Below are 22,626 nucleotides of genomic sequence, written 5' to 3' on the forward strand. Positions count from 1 at the left end.
TACACCAAAATACCCCAGGTAAAACCCATCCTACACCAAAATACCCCAGGTAAAACCCATCCTACACCATAATACCCCAGGTAAAACCCATCTGACAACAAAATACCCCAGGTAAAACCCATCTGACACCATAATACCCCAGGTAAAACCCATCCTACACCATAATACCACAGGTAAAACCCACCTGACACCATAATACCCCAGGTAAAACCATCCTACACCAAAATACCCCAGGTAAAACCTATCCTACACCATAATATCCCAGGTAAACCCATCTGACACCATAATACCCCAGGTAAAACCCCTCTGACACCAAAATACCCCAGGTAAAACCCATCTGACACCATAATACCCCAGGTAAAACCCATCCCACACTATAATACCCCAGGTAAAACCCATCCTACACCATAATACCCCAGGTAAAACCCATCCTACACCATAATACCACAGGTAAAACCCACCTGACACCATAATACCCCAGGTAAAACCATCCTACACCAAAATACCCCAGGTAAAACCTATCCTACACCATAATACCCCAGGTAAACCCATCTGACACCATAATACCCCAGGTAAAACCCCTCTGACACCAAAATACCCCAGGTAAAACCCATCCTACACCATAATACCCCAGGTAAAACCCATCCCACACTATAATACCCCAGGTAAAACCCATCCTACACCATAATACCCCAGGTAAAACCCATCTGACACCATAATACCTCAGGTGAAACCCATCCTACACCAAACTGCCCCAGGTAAAACCCATCCTGCACCAAAATACCCCAGGTAAAACCCATCTGACACCATAATACCCCAGGTAAAACCCACCTGACACCTAAATACCCCAGGTTAAACTCCTCCGACACCAAAATACCCCAGGTAAAACCCACCTGACACCATAATACCCCAGGTAAAACCCCTCCGACACCAAAATACCCCAGGAAAAACCCACCTGACACCAAAATACACCAGATAAAACCCACCTGACACCTAAATACCCCAGGTAAAACCCACCTGACACCATAATACCCCAGGTAAAACCCCTCTGACACCATAATACCCCAGGTAAAACCCCTCCGACACCAAAATACCCCAGGTAAAACCCACCTGACACCTAAATACCCCAGGTAAAACCCACCTGACACCATAATACCCCCGGTAAAACCCACCTGACACCGAAATACCCCAGGTAAAACCCACCTGACACCTAAATACCCCAGGTAAAACCCCTCTGACACCATAATACCCCAGGTAAAACCCACCTAACACCATAATACCCCAGGTAAAACCCACCTGACACCTAAATACCCCAGGTAAAACCCATCTAACCCCATAATACCCCCTATAAACCCTAGGTGCACATCTAGAGATATTTTGATATTTGCTCCCGCCCTGTAATGCTCCCCACCAGGAGATTGAGACGATGGGCTGAATTCTCCGTTTTGGAGACTATGTCCCCATGCTGGCATGGGAACGGTGATGTTTTACGCTTGGAAAACTGGCGAAAACGGCCCCTGCTTCTCCATTTTGCTGGGGGCTAACAGGACAGCAGCGTAGAGCACCCGGCTCTAGCCGTCGATACGGCCTGGAGAATTGCCGGGTCCTCGGCCGCACGTGCCCGGCAACTGCCTTCAGCGGCTGAGCCGTGCTTCATGGTGAGGGCCCGCTCACGGACCCGGCCCGTGAAACAGCGCCTCCCTTCGGCTGGCTCGCCCGCCCCTGACCGCCTCCACAGTGCCCCCAGCCCCAAATACTGTCCCCCCCTACCCGCGTATCGGCCCTCCCCCTGACTGTGGCGTCGCTGGACTGAGTCCGCAGTCGCCACGCTGAGTTCCTGACGGATGAGACCACACTTGTCGTGCGCCGCCGGGAACTCGGCCGGTCGGGGACGGAGCATTGGGGGGCCTGGCCTGAGGCTGTCGACACGTGGCGGGGCGTACTCTGTGAGTACGCCGCTTTGGAGAGGGCGGAGCATCGCGATTTTGGTGTCGGCGACCGGGGAATCCAGCCCCACATCTTGTCAAAATTGAGAGAATTTAAAGTAAAACGTGTGTTGCATTTATCTTGCAGCTTACTTGGAGCCATACTTCACCTTTTCCCGAGTGAGCGGCACTCCCCGGCCCCTGAAGCAGGCAGCCATTAATCCTGACAGGCAAGACAACGCACTCATATTTGAGGCCCGATTTGAGAGTGGGAATCTCCAGAAAGTTTTTAAAGTGTGCGTAAGATTTTTCAATTGAGTGCAAGGGGAAGTATTGAGCTCCAACTCCTGAGTGTATTGAGGTCTGTAACCTATGTCATGTTGTGCAGTTGAAAGACTCCAGAGGCCAATGATCTGGGCTTGTCAAACGCCTTCAGATTCAACTTCTCACTGAGAGTGCAGGTTAGGGGGATTTATCTTTGGCTGCCTTTGTGTCTCCCATGGCTTGCCTGGTACCATTCTTGCTTCTGAATGAGAAGGCCAGTCTCCAGAACACAATGCTTGCAGTGCAGTACTAATGGAGTGCTTCATTGACTGGGAACCTTAAAGCAAGGCCTTGTGTTCCCTCTCAGACGATGTAAAAGATACCATGACCACTATTTTGAAACACAACAGAGGAGTTCTCAATTAAATGCAAGCCTGTATTTATCCCTCAAACAAGATTGTTAATTGAAAATTAAAGATAGTTGAAAAAAGAGAGATGTTAAAGCTTCTCATTTTGCACTCATCAGGACACTTCGCATCAATTCCAGGAAAAGGGAAAACAAGAAATTTATTTCTGGTGTAAATTTCAAATAATGCTTGGCAGTTATCTGCCAATCACCACCAACTGGTGCATTCTCCATGGCAGAGTCCACTAGCCAACCATTCACTTCTCAGTATAAATTGCAGAAAGCGGGAACAGGCTGCTCAGCTGGATGATCAGACATGATCATAATAAATGGAGGAGCAGGCTAGAAGGCGGAGCAGACTAGAAGGTGGAGCAGACTCGAAGGCGGAGCAGGCTAGAAGGCGGAGCAGACTCGAAGGCGGAGCAGGCTAGAAGGCGGAGCAGGCTTGAAGGCGGAGCAGGCTAGAAGGCAGAACAGGCTAGAAGGCGGAGCAGGCTAGAAGGCGGAGCATACTCGAAGGCGGAGCAGGCTAGAAGGCGGAGCAGACTAGAAGGCGGAGCAGGCTAGAAGGCGGAGCAGACTCGAAGGCGGAGCAGGCTAGAAGGCGGAGCAGGATAGAAGGCGGAGCAGGCTAGAAGGCGGAGCTGTCTAGAAGGCGGAGCAGGGTGGAAGGCGGAGCAGGGTGGAAGGCGGAGCAGGCTAGAAGGCGGAGCAGGCTAGAAGGCGGAGCAGACTCGAAGGCGGAGCAGACTCGAAGGCGGAGCAGGCTCGAAGGCGGACCAGGCTAGAAGGCGGAGCAGGTTAGAAGGAAGAGCAGGCTAGAAGGCGGAGCAGGCTAGAAGGCGGAGCAGACTCCAAGGCGGGGCAGGCTAGGAGGCGGAGCAGACTAGAAGGCGGAGCAGACTAGAAGGTGGAGCAGGCTAGAAGGCGGAGCAGAATAGAAGGTGGAGCAGGCTAGAAGGCGGAGCAGGCTAGAAGGCGGAGCAGACTCGAAGGCGGAGCAGACTAGAAGGCGGAGCAGGCTAGAAGGTGGAGCAGACTAGAAGGCGGAGCAGGCTAGAAGGTGGAGCAGACTAGAAGGCGGAGCAGGCTAGAAGGCAGAGCAGACACGAAGGCGGAGCAGGCTAGAAGGCGGAGCAGACTCGAAGGCGGAGCAGGCTAGAAGGCGGAGCAGACTAGAAGGCGGAGCAGGCTAGAAGGCGGAGCAGACTAGAAGGCGGAGCAGGCTAGAAGGCGGAGCATGCTAGAAGGCGGAGCAGACTAGAAGGTGGAGCAGACTAGAAGGCGGAGCAGGGTAGAAGGTGGAGCAGACTAGAAGGTGGAGCAGACTAGAAGGCGGAGCAGGGTAGAAGGCGGAGCAGACTAGAAGGTGGAGCAGACTAGAAGGCGGAGCAGGCTAGAAGGCGGAGCAGGCTAGAAGGCGGAGCAAACTAGAAGGTGGAGCAGGCTAGAAGGCGGAGCAGACTAGAAGGTGGAGCAGACTCGAAGGCGGAGCAGACTAGAAGGCGGAGCAGGCTAGACGGCGGAGCAGACTAGAAGGCGGAGCAGGCTAGAATGCGGAGCACGCTAGAAGGCGGAGCAGGCTAGAAGGCAGAGCAGACACGAAGGCGGAGCAGGCTAGAAGGTGGAGCAGACTAGAAGGCGGAGCAGGCTAGAAGGCGGAGCACGCTAGAAGGCGGAGCAGGCTAGAAGGCAGAGCAGACACGAAGGCGGAGCAGGCTAGAAGGCGGAGCAGACTCGAAGGTGGAGCAGGCTAGAAGGCGGAGCAGGCTAGAAGGCGGAGCAGGCTAGAAGGCGGAGCAGGCTAGAAGGTGGAGCAGACTAGAAGGTGGAGCAGACTAGAAGGCGGAGCAGGCTAGAAGGCGGAGCAGGCTAGAAGGTGGAGCAAACTAGAAGGTGGAGCAGGCTAGAAGGCGGAGCAGTCTAGAAGTTGGAGCAGACTCGAAGGTGGAGCAGACTCGAAGGCGGAGCAGACTAGAAGGCGGAGCAGGCTAGAAGGCGGAGCAGACTAGAAGGCGGAGCAGGCTAGAAGGCGGAGCACGCTAGAAGGCGGAGCAGGCTAGAAGGTGGAGCAGACTAGAAGGTGGAGCAGACTCGAAGGCGGAGCAGACTAGAAGGCGGAGCAGGCTAGAAGGCGGAGCAGACTAGAAGGCGGAGCAGGCTAGAAGGCGGAGCACGCTAGAAGGCGGAGCAGGCTAGAAGGCAGAGCAGACACGAAGGCGGAGCAGGCTAGAAGGCGGAGCAGACTAGAAGGCGGAGCAGGCTAGAAGGCGGAGCACGCTAGAAGGCGGAGCAGGCTAGAAGGCAGAGCAGACACGAAGGCGGAGCAGGCTAGAAGGCGGAGCAGACTCGAAGGTGGAGCAGGCTAGAAGGCGGAGCAGGCTAGAAGGCGGAGCAGGCTAGAAGGCGGAGCAGGCTAGAAGGCGGAGCAGACTAGAAGGCGGAGGAGGCTAGAAGGCGGAGCAGGCTAGAAGGCGGAGCAGGCTAGAAGGCGGAGCAGGCTAGAAGGCGGAGCAGGCTAGAAGGCGGAGCAGGCTAGAAGGCGGAGCATGCAAGAAGGTGGAGCAGACTAGAAGGTGGAGCAGGCTAGAAGGCGGAGCAGGGTAGAAGGTGGAGCAGACTAGAAGGTGGAGCAGACTAGAAGGCGGAGCAGACTAGAAGGCGGAGCAGACTAGAAGGCGGAGCAGGCTAGAAGGCGGAGCAGGCTAGAAGGCGGAGCAGGCTAGAAGGTGGAGCAGACTAGAATGTGGAGCAGACTAGAATGCGGAGCAGGCAAGAAGGCGGAGCAGGCTAGGAGGGGGAGCAGGCTAGAAGGCGGAGCACACACGAAGGCGGAGCAGACTCGAAGGCGGAGCAGACTCGGAGGCAGAACAGGCTAGAAGGTGGAGCAGGCTAGAAGGCGGAGCAGGCTAGGAGGGGGAGCAGGCTAGAAGGCGGAGCAGACTCGAATGCGGAGCAGACTCGAAGGCGGAGCAGACTCGAAGACGGAGCAGGCTAGAATGTTGAGCAGGCTAGAAGGCGGAGCAGGCTCGGAGGCGGAGCAGGCTCGGAGGCGGAGCAGGCTTGAAGGCGGAGCAGGCCAGAAGGCGGAGCAGGCTAGAAGGTGGAGCAGACTAGAAGGCGGAGCAGGCTAGAAGGTTGAGCAGGCTAGAAGGCGGAGCAGGCTCGGAGGCGGAGCAGGCTTGAAGGCGGAGCAGGCCAGAAGGCGGAGCAGGCTAGAAGGTGGAGCAGACTAGAAGGCGGAGCAGGCCAGAAGGCGGAGCAGGCTAGAAGGCGGAGCAGACTAGAAGGCGGAGCAGGCCAGAAGGCGGAGCAGACTTGAAGGCGGAGCAGAATCGAAGGCGGAGCAGACTCGAAGGCGGAGCAGACTAGAAGGCGGAGCAGGCTAGAAGGTGGAGCAGGCTAGAAGGCGGAGCAGACTCGAAGGCGGAGCAGACTCGAAGGCGGAGCAGACTCGAAGGCGGAGCAGACTAGAAGGCGGAGCAGACTAGAAGGCGGAGCAGGCTAGAAGGGGGAGCAGACTCGAAGGTGGAGCAGGCTAGAAGGCGGAGCAGACTCGAAGGCGGAGCAGACTCGAAGGCGGAGCAGACTAGAAGGCGGAGCAGACTAGAAGGCGGAGCAGACACGAAGGCGGAGCAGACTCGAAGGCGGAGCATGCTAGAAGGCGGAGCAGGCTAGAAGGCGGAGCAGGCTAAAAGGCGGAGCAGACTCGAAAGCGGAGCAGTCTAGAAGGCGGAGCAGACTCGAAGGCGGAGCAGGCTAGAAGGCGGAGCAGACTAGAAGGCGGAGCAGGCTAGAAGGTGGAGCAGGCTAGAAGGTGGAGCAGGCTAGAAGGCGGAGCAGACGCGAAGGCGGAGCAGGCTAGAAGGTGGAGCAGGCTAGAAGGCGGAGCAGACGCGAAGGCGGAGCAGGCTAGAAGGTGGAGCAGACTCGAAGGCGGAGCAGACTCGAAGGCGGAGCATGCTAGAAGGCGGAGCAGGCTAGAAGGCGGAGCAGGCTAGAAGGCGGAGCAGACTCGAAAGCGGAGCAGTCTAGAAGGCGGAGCAGACTGGAAGGGGGAGCAGACTAGAAAGTGGAGCAGGCTAGAAGGGGGAGCAGACTTGAAGGTGGAGCAGGCTAGAAGGTGGAGCAGACTAGAATGCGGAGCAGGCTAGAAGGGGGAGCAGACACGAAGGCGGAGCAGACTCGAAGGCGGAGCAGGCTAGAAGGCGGAGCAGACTCGAAGGCGGAGCAGACTGGAAGGCGGAGCAGACTAGAAAGTGGAGCAGGCTAGAAGGGGGAGCAGACTTGAAGGTGGAGCAGGCTAGAAGGCGGAGCAGACTCGAAGGCGGAGCAGACTAGAATGCGGAGCAGGCTAGAAGGGGGAGCAGACTCGAAGGCGGAGCAGACTCGAAGGCGGAGCAGGCTAGAAGGCGGAGCAGACTCGAAGGCGGAGCAGACTGGAAGGCGGAGCAGACTAGAAATAGGAGCAGGCTAGAAGGGGGAGCAGACTTGAAGGTGGAGCATGCTAGAAGGCGGAGCAGACTCGAAGGCGGAGCAGACTAGAAGGCGGAGCAGACTAGAAGGCGGAGCAGACTCGAAGGCGGAGCATGCTAGAAGGCGGAACGGGCTAGAAGGCGGAGCAGGCTAGAAGGCGGAGCAGGCTAGATGGCGGAGCAGACTCGAAAGCGGAGCAGTCTAGAAGGCGGAGCAGACTCGAAGGCGGAGCAGGCTAGAAGGCGGAGCAGACTAGAAGGCGGAGCAGGCTAGAAGGTGGAGCAGGCTAGAAGGCGGAGCAGGCTAGAAGGCGGAGCAGACGCGAAGGCGGAGCAGGCTAGAAGGCGGAGCAGACTAGAAGGCGGAGCAGGCTAGAAGGCGGAGCAGGCTAGAAGGCGGAGCAGGCTTGAAGGTGGAGCAGGCTAGAAGGCGGAGCAGACTAGAAGGCGGAGCAGGCTAGTAGGTGGAGCATGCTAGAAATCGGAGCAGACTAGAAGGTGGAGCAGGCTAGAAGGCGGAGCAGGCTAGAAGGTGGAGCAGACTTGAAGGCGGAGCAGACTAGAAGGCGAAGCAGACTCGAAGGCGGAGCAGGCTAGAAGGCGGAGCAGACTAGAAGGCGGAGCAGGCTAGAAGGTGGAGCAGACTCGAAGGCGGAGCAGGCTAGAAGGCGGAGCATACTCGAAGGCGGAGCAGGCTAGAAGGCGGAGCAGGATAGAAGGCGGAGCAGGCTAGAAGGCGGAGCTGGCTAGAAGGCGGAGCAGGGTGGAAGGCGGAGCAGCGTGGAAGGCGGAGCAGGCTAGAAGGCGGAGCAGGCTAGAAGGCGGAGCAGACTCGAAGGCGGAGCAGGCACGAAGGCGGAGCAGGCTAGAAGGCGGAGCAGGTTAGAAGGAAGAGCAGGCTAGAAGGCGGAGCAGGCTAGAAGGCGGAGCAGACTCCAAGGCGGGGTAGGCTAGAAGGCGGAGCAGACTAGAAGGCGGAGCAGGCTAGAAGGCGGAGCAGAATAGAAGGCGGAGCAGGCTAGAAGGCGGAGCAGGCTAGAAGGCGGAGCAGACTCGAAGGCGGAGCAGACTCGAAGGCGGAGCAGACTAGAAGGCGGAGCAGGCTAGAAGGTGGAGCAGACTAGAAGGCGGAGCAGGCTAGAAGGCGGAGCACGCTAGAAGGCGGAGCAGACTCGAAGGCGGAGCAGGCTAGAAAGCGGAGCAGACTAGAAGGCGGAGCAGGCTAGAAGGCGGAGCATGCTAGAAGGCGGAGCAGACTAGAAGGTGGAGCAGACTAGAAGGCGGAGCAGACTAGAAGGTGGAGCAGACTAGAAGGCGGAGCAGGGTAGAAGGTGGAGAAGACTAGAAGGCGGAGCAGACTAGAAGGCGGAGCAGGCTAGAAGGTGTAGCAAACTAGAAGGTGGAGCAGGCTAGAAGGCGGAGCAGGCAAGTAGGCGGAGCAGGCTAGAAGGTGGAGCAGAGTAGAAGGTGGAGCAGGCTAGAAGGTGGAGCAGACTCGAAGGCGGAGCAGACTCGAAGGCGGAGCAGGCTCGAAGGCGGAGCAGGCTAGAAGGCGGAGCAGGTTAGAAGGAAGAGCAGGCTAGAAGGCGGAGCAGGCTAGAAGGCGGAGCAGACTCGAAGGCGGAGCAGGCTAGAAGGTGGAGCAGACTAGAAGGCAGAGCAGGCTAGAAGGCGGAGCACGCTAGAAGGCCGAGCAGGCTAGAAGGCAGAGCAGACACGAAGGCGGAGCAGGCTAGAAGGCGGAGCAGACTCGAAGGCGGAGCAGGCTAGAAGGCGGAGCAGACTAGAAGGCGGAGCAGGCTAGAAGGCGGAGCAGGCTAGAAGGCGGACCATGCTAGTAGGCGGAGCCGACTAGAAGGCGGAGCAAACAAGAAGGTGGTTCAGACTAGAAGGTGGAGCAGACAAGAAGGCGGAGCAGGGTAGAAGGTGGAGCAGACTAGAAGGTGGAGCAGGCTAGAAGGCGGAGCAGACAAGAAGGCGGAGCAGGCTAGAAGGCGGAGCAGACTAGAAGGCGGAGCAGGCTAGAAGGCGGAGCAGACTAGAAGGTGGAGCAGACTAGAAGGTGGAGCAGGCTAGAAGGCGGAGCATGCTAGTAGGCGGAGCCGACTAGAAGGCGGAGCAGACTAGAAGGTGGAGCAGACTAGAAGGTGGAGCAGACTAGAAGGCGGAGCAGACTAGAAGGCGGAGCAGACTAGAAGGTGGAGCAGACAAGAAGGTGGAGCAGGCTAGAAGGTGGAGCAGGCTAGAAGGTGGAGCAGACTAGAAGGCGGAGCAGACTAGAAGGCGGAGCAGACTAGAAGGTGGAGCAGACTAGAAGGTGGAGCAGGCTAGAAGGCAGAGCACGATAGAAGGCGGAGCAGACACGAAGGCGGAGCAGGCTAGAAGGCGGACAAGGCTAGAAGGCGGAGCAGGCAAGAAGGCGGAGCAGACACGAAGGCGGAGCAGGCTAGAAGGCGGAGCAGACACTAAGGCGGAGCAGGGTAGAAGGCGGAGCAGGCTAGAAGGCGGAGCAGACACTAAGGCGGAGCAGGGTAGAAGGCGGAGCAGGCTAGAAGGCGGAGCAGACACTAAGGCGGAGCAGGGCAGAAGGAGCAGCAGGCTAGAAGGCGGAGCAGACTCGAAGGCGGAGCAGGCTAGAAGGCGGAGCAGGCTAGAAGGCGGAGCAGGCTAGAAGCCGGAGCAGGCTAGAAGGCGGAGCAGGCTAGAAGGCGGAGCAGACTCGAAGGCGGAGCATGCTAGAAGGCGGTGCAGACTCGAAGGCGGAGCAGGCTAGAAGGCGGAGCAGGCTAGAAGGCGGAGCAGACTAGAAGCCGGAGCAGGCTAGAAGGCGGAGCAGGCTAGAAGGCGGAGCAGACTCGAAGGCGGAGCAGACTAGAAGGCGGAGCAGGCTAGAAGGTGGAGCAGACTAGAAGCCGGAGCAGGCTAGAAGGCGGAGCAGGCTAGAAGGTGGAGCAGACTCGAAGGCGGAGCAGGCTAGAAGGCGGAGCAGACTCGAAGGCGGAGCAGACTAGAAGGCGGAGCAGGCTAGAAGGTGGAGCAGGCTAGAAGGCGGAGCAGGCTAGAAGGCGGAGCAGGCTAGAAGCCGGAGCAGACTCGAAGGCGGAGCAGACTCGAAACCGGAGCAGACTAGAAGGCGGAGCAGACTCGAAGGCGGAGCAGGCTAGAAGGCGGAGCAGGCTAGAAGGCGGAGCAGGCTAGTAGGCGGAGCAGGCGAGAAGGCGGAGCAGGCTAGAAGGCGGAGCAGGCTAGAAGTTGGAGCAGACTCGAAGGCGGAGCAGGCTAGAAGGCAGAGCAGACTAGAAGGCGGAGCAGACTCGAAGGCGGAGCAGGCTAGAAGGCGGAGCAGGCTAGAAGGTGGAGCAGGCTAGAAGGCGGAGCAGGCTAGAAGGCGGAGCAGACTCTAAGGCGGAGCAGGCTAGAAGGCGGAGCAGGCTAGTAAGCGGAGCAGGCGAGAAGGCGGAGCAGGCTAGAAGGCGGAGCAGGCTAGAAGGTGGAGCAGGCTAGAAGGCGGAGCAGGCTAGAAGGCGGAGCAGACTCTAAGGCGGAGCAGGCTAGAAGGCGGAGCAGGCTAGAAGGCGGAGCAGACTAGAAGGCGGAGCAGGCTAGAAGGCGGAGCAGGCTAGAAGGCGTAGCAGACTAGAAGGCTGAGCAGGCTAGAAGGCGGAGCAGGCTAGAAGGCGGAGCAGACTCGAAGGCGGAGCAGGCTAGAAGGCGGAGCAGACTCGAAGGCGGAGCAGACTAGAAGGCGGAGCAGGCTAGAAGGCGGAGCAGGCTAGAAGGCGGAGCAGACTCGAAGGTGGAGCAGGCTAGAAGGCGGAGCAGGCTAGAAGGCGGAGCAGGCTAGTAGGCGGAGCAGGCGAGAGGGCGGAGCAGACTCGAAGGCAGAGCAGGCTAGAAGGCGGAGCAGGCTAGAAGGCGGAGCAGACTAGAAGGTGGAGCAGGCTAGAAGACGGAGCAGACTAGAAGGGGGAGCAGACTAGCAGGCGGAGCAGACTAGAAGGCGGAGCAGGCTAGAAGGCGGAGCAGACACGAAGGCGGAGCACGCTAGAAGGCGGAGAAGACTCGAAGGCTGAGCAGGCTAGAAGGCGGAGCAGACTCGAAGGCGGAGCAGGATAGAAGGAGGAGAAGGATAGAAGGCGGAGCAGACACGAAGGCGGAGCAGGCGAGAAGGCGGAGCAGACACGAAGGCGGAGCAGGTTAGAAGGGGGAGCAGACTAGAATGTGGAGCAGACTAGAAGGTGGAGCAGGCTAGAAGGAGGAGCAGACTCGAAGGTGGAGCAGGCTAGAAGGCGGAGCTGACTCGAAGGCGGAGCAGGCTAGAAGGCGGAGCAGACTCGAAGGTGGAGCAGGTTAGAAGGGGGAGCAGACTCGAAGGTGGAGCAGGCTAGATGGCGGAGCAGGCTAGAAGGCGGAGCAGACTCGAAGGCGGAGCAGACTAGAAGGCGGAGCAGACTCGAAGGCGGAGCAGAGTCGAAGGAGGAGCAGGCTAGAAGGCTGAGCAGACTAGAAGGCGGAGCATAGTCGAAGGCGGAGCAGGCTAGAAGGCGGATCAGACTAGAAGGCGGAGCAGGCTAGAAGGCGGAGCAGGCTTGAAGGGGAGCAGGCTAGAGAGCGGAGCAGACTCGAAGGCGGAGCAGTCTAGAAGGCGGAGCAGGCTGGAAGGCAGAGCTGACTCGATGGTGGAGCAGACTAGACGGTGGAGCAGGTTAGAAGCCTGAGCAGGCTAGAAGGCGGATCAGACTAGAAGGCGGAGCAGGCTAGAAGGTGGAGCAGGGTGGAAGGCGGAGCAGGCTAGAAGGTGGAGCAGGCTAGAAGGCGGATCAGACTAGAAGGCGGAGCAGGCTAGAAGGTGGAGCAGGCTCGAAGGCGGAGCAGGCTAGAAGGTGGAGCAGGCTAGAAGGTGGAGCAGGCTAGAAGGCGGATCAGACTAGAAGGCGGAGCAGGCTAGAAGGCGGATCAGACTAGAAGGCGGAGCACGCTTGAAGGCGGAGCAGAGTAGAAGGCGGAGCAGACTCGAAGGTGGAGCAGGCTAGAAGGCAGAGCAGACACTAAGGTGGAGCAGGGTAGAAGGAGCAGCAGTCTAGAAGGCGGAGCATGCTAGAAGGCGGAGCAGACTCGAAGGCGGAGCAGGCTAGCAGGCGGAGCAGGCTAGAAGGCGGAGCAGACTGGAAGCCGGAGCAGGCTAGAAGGCGGAGCAGGCTAGAAGGCGGAGCAGACACTAAGGCGGAGCAGGGAAGAAGGCGGAGCAGGTTAGAAGGCGGAGCAGGATAGAAGGCGGAGCGGACACGACGGCGGAGCAGGCTAGAAGACGGAGCAGACTCGAAGGCGGAGCAGACTCGAAGGCGGAGCAGGCTAGAAGGCGGAGCAGGCTAGAAGGCGGAGCAGGCACGAAGGCAGAGCAGGCTAGAAGGCGGAGAAGACTCGAAGGCGGAGCACGCTAGAAGGCGGAGAAGACTCGAAGGCGGAGCACGCTAGAAGGCGGAGCAGGTTAGAAGGCGGAGAGACTCGAAGGCGGAGCAGGATAGAAGGAGGAGCAGGCTAGAAGGCGGAGCAGACTCGAAGGCGGAGCAGGATAGAAGGTGGAGCAGGCTAGAAGGCGGAGCAGACTCGAAGGCGGAGCAGGATAGAAGGCGTAGCAGACACGAAGGCGGAGCAGGTTAGAAGGCGGAGCAGGCTAGAAGGTGGAGCAGGCTAGAAGGCGGAGCAGGCTAGAAGGTGGAGCAGGCTAGAATGTGGAGCAGACTAGAAGGTGGAGCAGGCTAGAAGGAGGAGCAGACTTGAAGGTGGAGCAGGCTAGAAGGCGGAGCAGACTCGAAGGCGGAGCAGACTCGAAGGCGGAGCAGGCTAGAAGGCGGAGCAGACTCGAAGGTGGAGCAGGTTAGAAGGGGGAGCAGACTCGAAGGCGGAGCAGACTCGAAGGCAGAGCAGACTCGAAGGCGGAGCAGGCTAGAAGGGGAGCAGGCTAGAAGGCGGAGCAGGCTAGAAGGCGGAGCAGGCTAGAAGGCGGAGCAGGCTAGAAGGCGGAGCAGACTCGAAGGCGGAGCACGCTTGAAGGCGGAGCAGACTAGAAGGCGGAGCATGCTCGAAGGCGGAACAGGCTAGGATGTGGAGCAGGCTAGAAGGCGGAGCAGACTCAAAGGCGGAGCAGACTCGAAGGCGGAGCAGGCTAGAAGGCGGAGCAGACTCGAAGGCGGAGCAGGCTAGAAGGCGGAGCAGGCTAGAAGGCGGAGCAGACTCGAAGGCGGAGCAGGCTAGGAGGTGGAGCAGGCTAGAAGGCGGAGCAGACTCGAAGGCGGAGCAGGCTAGAAGGCGGAACAGGCTAGAAGGAGGAGCAGACTCGAAGGCGGAGCAGGCTAGGAGGTGGAGCAGGCTAGAAGGCAGAGCAGACTCGAAGGCGGAGCAGGCTAGAAGGCAGAGCAGGCGAGGAGGCGGAGCAGGCTAGACGGCGGAGCAGGCTAGAAGGCGGAGCAGGCTAGGAGGTGGAGCATGCTAGAAGGCGGAGCAGACTCGAAGGCGGAGCAGGCTCGAAGGCGGAGCAGGCTAGAAGGCGGAGCAGGCTATAAGGCGGAGCAGACTAGAAGGCGGAGCAGACTAGAAGGCGGAGCAGACTAGAAGGCGGAGCAGACACGAAGGCGGAGCAGGCTAGAAGGCGGAGAAGGCTAGAAGGCGCAGCAGGCTAAAAGGCGGAGCAGGCTAGAAGGCGGAGCAGACTCGGAGGCGGAGCAGGCTACAAGGTGGAGCAGGCTAGAAGGAGGAACAGGCTAGAAGGCTGAGCAGACTCGAAGGCGGAGCAGACTCGGAGGCGGAGCACGCTAGAAGGTGGAGCAGGCTAGAAGGCGGAACAGGCTAGAAGGCGGAGCAGACACGAAGGCGGAGCAGACTCGAAGGCGGAGCAGGCTAGAAGGCGGATCAGACTAGAAGGCGGAGCAGGCTAGAAGGCGGATCAGACTAGAAGGCGGAGCACGCTTGAAGGCGGAGCAGACTAGAAGGCGGAGCATGCTAGAAGGTGGAGCAGACTAGAAGGCAGAGCACGATAGAAGGCGGAGCAGACACAAAGGCGGAGCAGGCTAGAAGGCGGACAAGGCTAGAAGGCGGAGCAGGCTAGAAAGCGGAGCAGACTCGAAGGTGGAGCAGGCTAGAAGGCGGAGCAGACACTAAGGTGGAGCAGGGTAGAAGGAGCAGCAGTCTAGAAGGCGGAGCATGCTAGAAGGCGGAGCAGACTCGAAGGCGGAGCAGGCTAGCAGGCGGAGCAGGCTAGAAGGCGGAGCAGACTAGAAGCCGGAGCAGGCTAGAAGGCGGAGCAGGCTAGAAGGCGGAGCAGACACTAAGGCGGAGCAGGGAAGAAGGCGGAGCAGGATAGAAGGCGGAGCAGGATAGAAGGCGGAGCGGACACGACGGCGGAGCAGGCTAGAAGACGGAGCAGACTCGAAGGCGGAGCAGACACGAAGGCGGAGCAGGCTAGAAGACGGAGCAGGCTAGAAGGCGGAGCAGGCACGAAGGCAGAGCAGGCTAGAAGGCGGAGAAGACTCGAAGGCGGAGCACGCTAGAAGGCGGAGAAGACTCGAAGGCGGAGCACGCTAGAAGGCGGAGCAGGTTAGAAGGCGGAGAGACTCGAAGGCGGAGCAGGATAGAAGGAGGAGCAGGCTAGAAGGCGGAGCAGACTCGAAGGCGGAGCAGGATAGATGGTGGAGCAGGCTAGAAGGCGGAGCAGACTCGAAGGCGGAGCAGGATAGAAGGCGTAGCAGACACGAAGGCGGAGCAGGTTAGAAGGCGGAGCAGGCTAGAAGGTGGAGCAGGCTAGAAGGCGGAGCAGGCTAGAAGGTGGAGCAGGCTAGAAGGTGGAGCAGACTAGAAGGTGGAGCAGGCTAGAAGGAGGAGCAGACTTGAAGGTGGAGCAGGCTAGAAGGCGGAGCAGACTCGAAGGCGGAGCAGGCTAGAAGGCGGAGCAGACTCGAAGGTGGAGCAGGTTAGAAGGGGGAGCAGACTCGAAGGCGGAGCAGACTCGAAGGCAGAGCAGACTCGAAGGCGGAGCAGGCTAGAAGGGGAGCAGGCTAGAAGGCGGAGCAGGCTAGAAGGCGGAGCAGGCTAGAAGGCGGAGCAGGCTAGAAGGCGGAGCAGACTCGAAGGCGGAGCACGCTTGAAGGCGGAGCAGACTAGAAGGCGGAGCATGCTCGAAGGCGGAACAGGCTAGGAGGTGGAGCAGGCTAGAAGGCGGAGCAGACTCGAAGGCGGAGCAGACTCAAAGGCGGAGCAGGCTAGAAGGCGGAGCAGACTCGAAGGCGGAGCAGGCTAGAAGGCGGAGCAGGCTAGAAGGCGGAGCAGACTCGAAGGCGGAGCAGGCTAGGAGGTGGAGCAGGCTAGAAGGCGGAGCAGACTCGAAGGCGGAGAAGGCTAGAAGGCGGAACAGGCTAGAAGGAGGAGCAGACTCGAAGGCGGAGCAGGCTAGGAGGTGGAGCAGGCTAGAAGGCAGAGCAGACTCGAAGGCGGAGCAGGCTAGAAGGCAGAGCAGGCGAGGAGGCGGAGCAGGCTAGACGGCGGAGCAGGCTCGAAGGCGGAGCAGGCTAGAAGGCGGAGCAGGCTATAAGGCGGAGCAGACTAGAAGGCGGAGCAGACTAGAAGGCGGAGCAGACTAGAAGGCGGAGCAGACACGAAGGCGGCGCAGGCTAGAAGGCGGAGCAGACTAGAAGGCGGAGCAGACACGAAGGCGGAGCAGGCTAGAAGGCGGAGAAGGCTAGAAGGCGGAGCAGACTCGGAGGCGGAGCAGGCTACAAGGTGGAGCAGGCTAGAAGGAGGAACAGGCTAGAAGGCTGAGCAGACTCGAAGGCGGAGCAGACTCGGAGGCGGAGCACGCTAGAAGGCAGAGCAGGCTAGAAGGCGGAGCAGGCTAGAAGGCGGAGCAGACACGAAGACGGAGCAGACTCGAAGGCGGAGCAGGCTAGAAGGCAGAGCAGGCTAGAAGGCGGAGCAGGCTAGAAGGCGGAGCAGACTCGAAGGCGGAGCACGCTAGAAGGCGGAGCAGGCTAGAAGGCGGAGCAGTCAAGAAGGCGGAGCAGGCTGGAAGGCAGAGCTGACTCGATGGCGGAGCAGACTAGACCGTGGAGCAGGTTAGAAGGCTGAGCAGGCTAGAAGGCGGATCAGACTAGAAGGCGGAGCAGGCTAGAAGGCAGAGCAGGATAGAAGGCGGAGCAGACACGACGGCGGAGCAGGCTAGAAGTCGTACAAGGCTAGAAGGCGGAGCAGGCTAGAAGGCGGAGCAGACACTAAGGCGGAGCAGGGTAGAAGGAGGAGCAGGCTAGAAGGCGGAGCATGCTAGAAGGTGGAGCAGACTCGAAGGCGGAGCAGGCTAGAAGGCGGAGCAGGCTAGAAGGCGGAGCAGGCTAGAAGGCGGAGCAGACACTAAGGCGGAGCATGCTAGAAGGCGTAGCAGGCTAGAAGGTGGAGCAGACTCGAAGGCGGAGCAGGCTAGAAGGTGGTGCAGGCTAGAAGGCGGAGCAGACTAGACGGTGGAGCAGGTTAGAAGGCGGAGCAGGCTAGGCGGAGCAGGCTAGGCGGAGCAGGCTAGAAGTCGGTGCAGGCTAGAAGGCGGAGCAGACTCGAAGGCGGAGCAGAGTCGAAGGAGGAGCAGGCTAGAAGGCTGAGCAGACTAGAAGGCGGAGCATAGTCGAAGGCGGAGCAGGCTAGAAGGCGGATCAGACTAAAGGCGGAGCAGGCTAGAAGGCGGAGCAGGCTTGAAGGGGAGCAGGCTAGAGAGCGGAGCAGACTCGAAGGCGGAGCAGTCTAGAAGGCGGAGCAGGCTGGAAGGCAGAGCTGACTCGATGGTGGAGCAGACTAGACGGTGGAGCAGGTTAGAAGCCTGAGCAGGCTAGAAGGCGGATCAGACTAGAAGGCGGAGCAGGCTAGAAGGTGGAGCAGGGTGGAAGGCGGAGCAGGCTAGAAGGTGGAGCAGGCTAGAAGGCGGATCAGACTAGAAGGCGGAGCAGGCTAGAAGGTGGAGCAGGCTCGAAGGCGGAGCAGGCTAGAAGGTGGAGCAGGCTAGAAGGTGGAGCAGGCTAGAAGGCGGATCAGACTAGAAGGCGGAGCAGGCTAGAAGGCGGATCAGACTAGAAGGCGGAGCACGCTTGAAGGCGGAGCAGAGTAGAAGGCGGAGCAGACTCGAAGGTGGAGCAGGCTAGAAGGCAGAGCAGACACTAAGGTGGAGCAGGGTAGAAGGAGCAGCAGTCTAGAAGGCGGAGCATGCTAGAAGGCGGAGCAGACTCGAAGGCGGAGCAGGCTAGCAGGCGGAGCAGGCTAGAAGGCGGAGCAGACTGGAAGCCGGAGCAGGCTAGAAGGCGGAGCAGGCTAGAAGGCGGAGCAGACACTAAGGCGGAGCAGGGAAGAAGGCGGAGCAGGTTAGAAGGCGGAGCAGGATAGAAGGCGGAGCGGACACGACGGCGGAGCAGGCTAGAAGACGGAGCAGACTCGAAGGCGGAGCAGACTCGAAGGCGGAGCAGGCTAGAAGGCGGAGCAGGCTAGAAGGCGGAGCAGGCACGAAGGCAGAGCAGGCTAGAAGGCGGAGAAGACTCGAAGGCGGAGCACGCTAGAAGGCGGAGAAGACTCGAAGGCGGAGCACGCTAGAAGGCGGAGCAGGTTAGAAGGCGGAGAGACTCGAAGGCGGAGCAGGATAGAAGGAGGAGCAGGCTAGAAGGCGGAGCAGACTCGAAGGCGGAGCAGGATAGAAGGTGGAGCAGGCTAGAAGGCGGAGCAGACTCGAAGGCGGAGCAGGATAGAAGGCGTAGCAGACACGAAGGCGGAGCAGGTTAGAAGGCGGAGCAGGCTAGAAGGCGGAGCAGGCTTGAAGGGGAGCAGGCTAGAGAGCGGAGCAGACTCGAAGGCGGAGCAGTCTAGAAGGCGGAGCAGGCTGGAAGGCAGAGCTGACTCGATGGTGGAGCAGACTAGACGGTGGAGCAGGTTAGAAGCCTGAGCAGGCTAGAAGGCGGATCAGACTAGAAGGCGGAGCAGGCTAGAAGGTGGAGCAGGGTGGAAGGCGGAGCAGGCTAGAAGGTGGAGCAGGCTAGAAGGCGGATCAGACTAGAAGGCGGAGCAGGCTAGAAGGTGGAGCAGGCTCGAAGGCGGAGCAGGCTAGAAGGTGGAGCAGGCTAGAAGGTGGAGCAGGCTAGAAGGCGGATCAGACTAGAAGGCGGAGCAGGCTAGAAGGCGGATCAGACTAGAAGGCGGAGCACGCTTGAAGGCGGAGCAGAGTAGAAGGCGGAGCAGACTCGAAGGTGGAGCAGGCTAGAAGGCAGAGCAGACACTAAGGTGGAGCAGGGTAGAAGGAGCAGCAGTCTAGAAGGCGGAGCATGCTAGAAGGCGGAGCAGACTCGAAGGCGGAGCAGGCTAGCAGGCGGAGCAGGCTAGAAGGCGGAGCAGACTGGAAGCCGGAGCAGGCTAGAAGGCGGAGCAGGCTAGAAGGCGGAGCAGACACTAAGGCGGAGCAGGGAAGAAGGCGGAGCAGGTTAGAAGGCGGAGCAGGATAGAAGGCGGAGCGGACACGACGGCGGAGCAGGCTAGAAGACGGAGCAGACTCGAAGGCGGAGCAGACTCGAAGGCGGAGCAGGCTAGAAGGCGGAGCAGGCTAGAAGGCGGAGCAGGCACGAAGGCAGAGCAGGCTAGAAGGCGGAGAAGACTCGAAGGCGGAGCACGCTAGAAGGCGGAGAAGACTCGAAGGCGGAGCACGCTAGAAGGCGGAGCAGGTTAGAAGGCGGAGAGACTCGAAGGCGGAGCAGGATAGAAGGAGGAGCAGGCTAGAAGGCGGAGCAGACTCGAAGGCGGAGCAGGATAGAAGGTGGAGCAGGCTAGAAGGCGGAGCAGACTCGAAGGCGGAGCAGGATAGAAGGCGTAGCAGACACGAAGGCGGAGCAGGTTAGAAGGCGGAGCAGGCTAGAAGGTGGAGCAGGCTAGAAGGCGGAGCAGGCTAGAAGGTGGAGCAGGCTAGAATGTGGAGCAGACTAGAAGGTGGAGCAGGCTAGAAGGAGGAGCAGACTTGAAGGTGGAGCAGGCTAGAAGGCGGAGCAGACTCGAAGGCGGAGCAGACTCGAAGGCGGAGCAGGCTAGAAGGCGGAGCAGACTCGAAGGTGGAGCAGGTTAGAAGGGGGAGCAGACTCGAAGGCGGAGCAGACTCGAAGGCAGAGCAGACTCGAAGGCGGAGCAGGCTAGAAGGGGAGCAGGCTAGAAGGCGGAGCAGGCTAGAAGGCGGAGCAGGCTAGAAGGCGGAGCAGGCTAGAAGGCGGAGCAGACTCGAAGGCGGAGCACGCTTGAAGGCGGAGCAGACTAGAAGGCGGAGCATGCTCGAAGGCGGAACAGGCTAGGATGTGGAGCAGGCTAGAAGGCGGAGCAGACTCAAAGGCGGAGCAGACTCGAAGGCGGAGCAGGCTAGAAGGCGGAGCAGACTCGAAGGCGGAGCAGGCTAGAAGGCGGAGCAGGCTAGAAGGCGGAGCAGACTCGAAGGCGGAGCAGGCTAGGAGGTGGAGCAGGCTAGAAGGCGGAGCAGACTCGAAGGCGGAGCAGGCTAGAAGGCGGAACAGGCTAGAAGGAGGAGCAGACTCGAAGGCGGAGCAGGCTAGGAGGTGGAGCAGGCTAGAAGGCAGAGCAGACTCGAAGGCGGAGCAGGCTAGAAGGCAGAGCAGGCGAGGAGGCGGAGCAGGCTAGACGGCGGAGCAGGCTAGAAGGCGGAGCAGGCTAGGAGGTGGAGCATGCTAGAAGGCGGAGCAGACTCGAAGGCGGAGCAGGCTCGAAGGCGGAGCAGGCTAGAAGGCGGAGCAGGCTATAAGGCGGAGCAGACTAGAAGGCGGAGCAGACTAGAAGGCGGAGCAGACTAGAAGGCGGAGCAGACACGAAGGCGGAGCAGGCTAGAAGGCGGAGAAGGCTAGAAGGCGCAGCAGGCTAAAAGGCGGAGCAGGCTAGAAGGCGGAGCAGACTCGGAGGCGGAGCAGGCTACAAGGTGGAGCAGGCTAGAAGGAGGAACAGGCTAGAAGGCTGAGCAGACTCGAAGGCGGAGCAGACTCGGAGGCGGAGCACGCTAGAAGGTGGAGCAGGCTAGAAGGCGGAACAGGCTAGAAGGCGGAGCAGACACGAAGGCGGAGCAGACTCGAAGGCGGAGCAGGCTAGAAGGCGGATCAGACTAGAAGGCGGAGCAGGCTAGAAGGCGGATCAGACTAGAAGGCGGAGCACGCTTGAAGGCGGAGCAGACTAGAAGGCGGAGCATGCTAGAAGGTGGAGCAGACTAGAAGGCAGAGCACGATAGAAGGCGGAGCAGACACAAAGGCGGAGCAGGCTAGAAGGCGGACAAGGCTAGAAGGCGGAGCAGGCTAGAAAGCGGAGCAGACTCGAAGGTGGAGCAGGCTAGAAGGCGGAGCAGACACTAAGGTGGAGCAGGGTAGAAGGAGCAGCAGTCTAGAAGGCGGAGCATGCTAGAAGGCGGAGCAGACTCGAAGGCGGAGCAGGCTAGCAGGCGGAGCAGGCTAGAAGGCGGAGCAGACTAGAAGCCGGAGCAGGCTAGAAGGCGGAGCAGGCTAGAAGGCGGAGCAGACACTAAGGCGGAGCAGGGAAGAAGGCGGAGCAGGATAGAAGGCGGAGCAGGATAGAAGGCGGAGCGGACACGACGGCGGAGCAGGCTAGAAGACGGAGCAGACTCGAAGGCGGAGCAGACACGAAGGCGGAGCAGGCTAGAAGACGGAGCAGGCTAGAAGGCGGAGCAGGCACGAAGGCAGAGCAGGCTAGAAGGCGGAGAAGACTCGAAGGCGGAGCACGCTAGAAGGCGGAGAAGACTCGAAGGCGGAGCACGCTAGAAGGCGGAGCAGGTTAGAAGGCGGAGAGACTCGAAGGCGGAGCAGGATAGAAGGAGGAGCAGGCTAGAAGGCGGAGCAGACTCGAAGGCGGAGCAGGATAGATGGTGGAGCAGGCTAGAAGGCGGAGCAGACTCGAAGGCGGAGCAGGATAGAAGGCGTAGCAGACACGAAGGCGGAGCAGGTTAGAAGGCGGAGCAGGCTAGAAGGTGGAGCAGGCTAGAAGGCGGAGCAGGCTAGAAGGTGGAGCAGGCTAGAAGGTGGAGCAGACTAGAAGGTGGAGCAGGCTAGAAGGAGGAGCAGACTTGAAGGTGGAGCAGGCTAGAAGGCGGAGCAGACTCGAAGGCGGAGCAGGCTAGAAGGCGGAGCAGACTCGAAGGTGGAGCAGGTTAGAAGGGGGAGCAGACTCGAAGGCGGAGCAGACTCGAAGGCAGAGCAGACTCGAAGGCGGAGCAGGCTAGAAGGGGAGCAGGCTAGAAGGCGGAGCAGGCTAGAAGGCGGAGCAGGCTAGAAGGCGGAGCAGGCTAGAAGGCGGAGCAGACTCGAAGGCGGAGCACGCTTGAAGGCGGAGCAGACTAGAAGGCGGAGCATGCTCGAAGGCGGAACAGGCTAGGAGGTGGAGCAGGCTAGAAGGCGGAGCAGACTCGAAGGCGGAGCAGACTCAAAGGCGGAGCAGGCTAGAAGGCGGAGCAGACTCGAAGGCGGAGCAGGCTAGAAGGCGGAGCAGGCTAGAAGGCGGAGCAGACTCGAAGGCGGAGCAGGCTAGGAGGTGGAGCAGGCTAGAAGGCGGAGCAGACTCGAAGGCGGAGAAGGCTAGAAGGCGGAACAGGCTAGAAGGAGGAGCAGACTCGAAGGCGGAGCAGGCTAGGAGGTGGAGCAGGCTAGAAGGCAGAGCAGACTCGAAGGCGGAGCAGGCTAGAAGGCAGAGCAGGCGAGGAGGCGGAGCAGGCTAGACGGCGGAGCAGGCTAGAAGGCGGAGCAGGCTAGGAGGTGGAGCATGCTAGAAGGCGGAGCAGACTCGAAGGCGGAGCAGGCTCGAAGGCGGAGCAGGCTAGAAGGCGGAGCAGGCTATAAGGCGGAGCAGACTAGAAGGCGGAGCAGACTAGAAGGCGGAGCAGACTAGAAGGCGGAGCAGACTAGAAGGCGGAGCAGACACGAAGGCGGCGCAGGCTAGAAGGCGGAGCAGACTAGAAGGCGGAGCAGACACGAAGGCGGAGCAGGCTAGAAGGCGGAGAAGGCTAGAAGGCGGAGCAGACTCGGAGGCGGAGCAGGCTACAAGGTGGAGCAGGCTAGAAGGAGGAACAGGCTAGAAGGCTGAGCAGACTCGAAGGCGGAGCAGACTCGGAGGCGGAGCACGCTAGAAGGTGGAGCAGGCTAGAAGGCGGAACAGGCTAGAAGGCGGAGCAGACACGAAGACGGAGCAGACTCGAAGGCGGAGCAGGCTAGAAGGCAGAGCAGGCTAGAAGGCGGAGCAGGCTAGAAGGCGGAGCAGACTCGAAGGCGGAGCACGCTAGAAGGCGGAGCAGGCTAGAAGGCGGAGCAGTCAAGAAGGCGGAGCAGGCTGGAAGGCAGAGCTGACTCGATGGCGGAGCAGACTAGACCGTGGAGCAGGTTAGAAGGCTGAGCAGGCTAGAAGGCGGATCAGACTAGAAGGCGGAGCAGGCTAGAAGGCAGAGCAGGATAGAAGGCGGAGCAGACACGACGGCGGAGCAGGCTAGAAGTCGTACAAGGCTAGA

The 22,626-nt window shown here is 60.1% G+C and overlaps 1 protein-coding gene across 4 annotated transcripts in view; it reads left to right on the plus strand.

Annotated features, from left to right (window-relative positions):
* LOC140405816 (cytosolic carboxypeptidase 2-like) overlaps positions 1-22,626 on the plus strand; it is a 310,411-nt gene that overhangs the window by 108,186 nt on the left and 179,599 nt on the right. For all 4 annotated transcript variants that reach the window (XM_072494234.1, XM_072494236.1, XM_072494235.1 and 1 more), the window contains exon 6: positions 2,074-2,221. In XM_072494234.1, the coding sequence (XP_072350335.1) occupies positions 2,074-2,221 (148 nt within the window). The remainder of the gene's footprint in view (positions 1-2,073; positions 2,222-22,626) is intronic.

This window comes from Scyliorhinus torazame, chromosome 2 (assembly GCF_047496885.1).
Source record: "Scyliorhinus torazame isolate Kashiwa2021f chromosome 2, sScyTor2.1, whole genome shotgun sequence".
Lineage (NCBI taxonomy): Eukaryota > Metazoa > Chordata > Chondrichthyes > Carcharhiniformes > Scyliorhinidae > Scyliorhinus > Scyliorhinus torazame.